Below are 903 nucleotides of genomic sequence, written 5' to 3' on the forward strand. Positions count from 1 at the left end.
TCTTCTCCCATGGGATTAACCATGAAGCTTCATCACTTCTCCCCTTGTTCTTGGGATGAACCCTCTCTCTCCCTTGCTTGCACGAAGCGCTTACGTCCTCCTCCGCCCACCTCCGCCACATCAACGCTCACCGCTTTCGACCTCAAGACCTTCATCAAACCTGATACTAAGAAAGACCCGTCTTCCCCTCGGGTAATTAACATCTACTAATCTCTTGCGTTTTCTTTTCGATGAAAATTATTAATGACTCGTGTTGGTTTGTGTAGACAGGAGTTGTGGAAATGCAACCGGGAGGCACACGGTGGAACCCGACGCAAGAACAGATAGCGATATTGGAGATGCTTTATAGGAGAGGAATGAGGACTCCCAATGCTCAACAAATTGAACAAATTACTGCACAGCTTGGGAAGTACGGGAAGATTGAAGGAAAGAATGTGTTCTATTGGTTTCAGAATCATAAAGCTAGAGAACGACAGAAGCAGAAGCGCAATACTCTTGGTCTTGCTCACTCCTCCCCCATAACTCCTCCGACCACGACAACCATCGTCACGGCCATCCCCTTCGACCCATCGGTAGGATCGTCGTTTACCATAGTTTTGTAATGAGTTATGGTATATTTTGTTAGTAATCTCGACCGTCCAGAATGGTATGATATTGTCCACTTATTGATAGTATTCTTTACATCTTGCTCGTAATTAGCCCATATGAGACTACTTCTAATTCTCGACATATTTAACCGTATGTTCGAGGGGTTTTGCAGGGAGGGGAAGATAGTCCGTACAAGAGGAAGTGCATGAACTGGGGGTTTGAATGTTTGGTTGAAGATAGAACTCTGGAGTTATTCCCTTTGCACCCAGAAGGCAGATGATGAACATGCAGCTTTTTTTTTTTTTTTTTTTTTTA

At 44.3% G+C, this 903-nt stretch overlaps 1 protein-coding gene across 1 annotated transcript; it reads left to right on the plus strand.

The window, feature by feature from the left end:
* Positions 1-8: 8 nt before the first annotated feature.
* Positions 9-903, plus strand: LOC111787009 (WUSCHEL-related homeobox 4-like). The gene is made up of 3 exons (XM_023667185.1): positions 9-192; positions 267-572; positions 761-903. The coding sequence occupies exons 1-3, from the start codon at positions 10-12 to the stop codon at positions 866-868; spliced, it is 597 nt and encodes a 198-aa protein (XP_023522953.1). The 5' UTR covers position 9; the 3' UTR covers positions 869-903.

Source organism: Cucurbita pepo, unplaced genomic scaffold (genome assembly GCF_002806865.2).
Source record: "Cucurbita pepo subsp. pepo cultivar mu-cu-16 unplaced genomic scaffold, ASM280686v2 Cp4.1_scaffold004038, whole genome shotgun sequence".
In the NCBI taxonomy this organism is placed as follows: Eukaryota; Viridiplantae; Streptophyta; class Magnoliopsida; order Cucurbitales; family Cucurbitaceae; genus Cucurbita; species Cucurbita pepo.

Coding starts and splice junctions, on each gene's coding strand:
- LOC111787009 (XM_023667185.1), top strand. CDS start 10: ATGGGATTAACCATGAAGCTTCATCACTTCTCCCCTTGTTCTTGGGAT. Junction 193..266: donor AAGACCCGTCTTCCCCTCGG/GTAATTAACATC, acceptor TGGTTTGTGTAG/ACAGGAGTTGTGGAAATGCA. Junction 573..760: donor CCATCCCCTTCGACCCATCG/GTAGGATCGTCG, acceptor GGGGTTTTGCAG/GGAGGGGAAGATAGTCCGTA.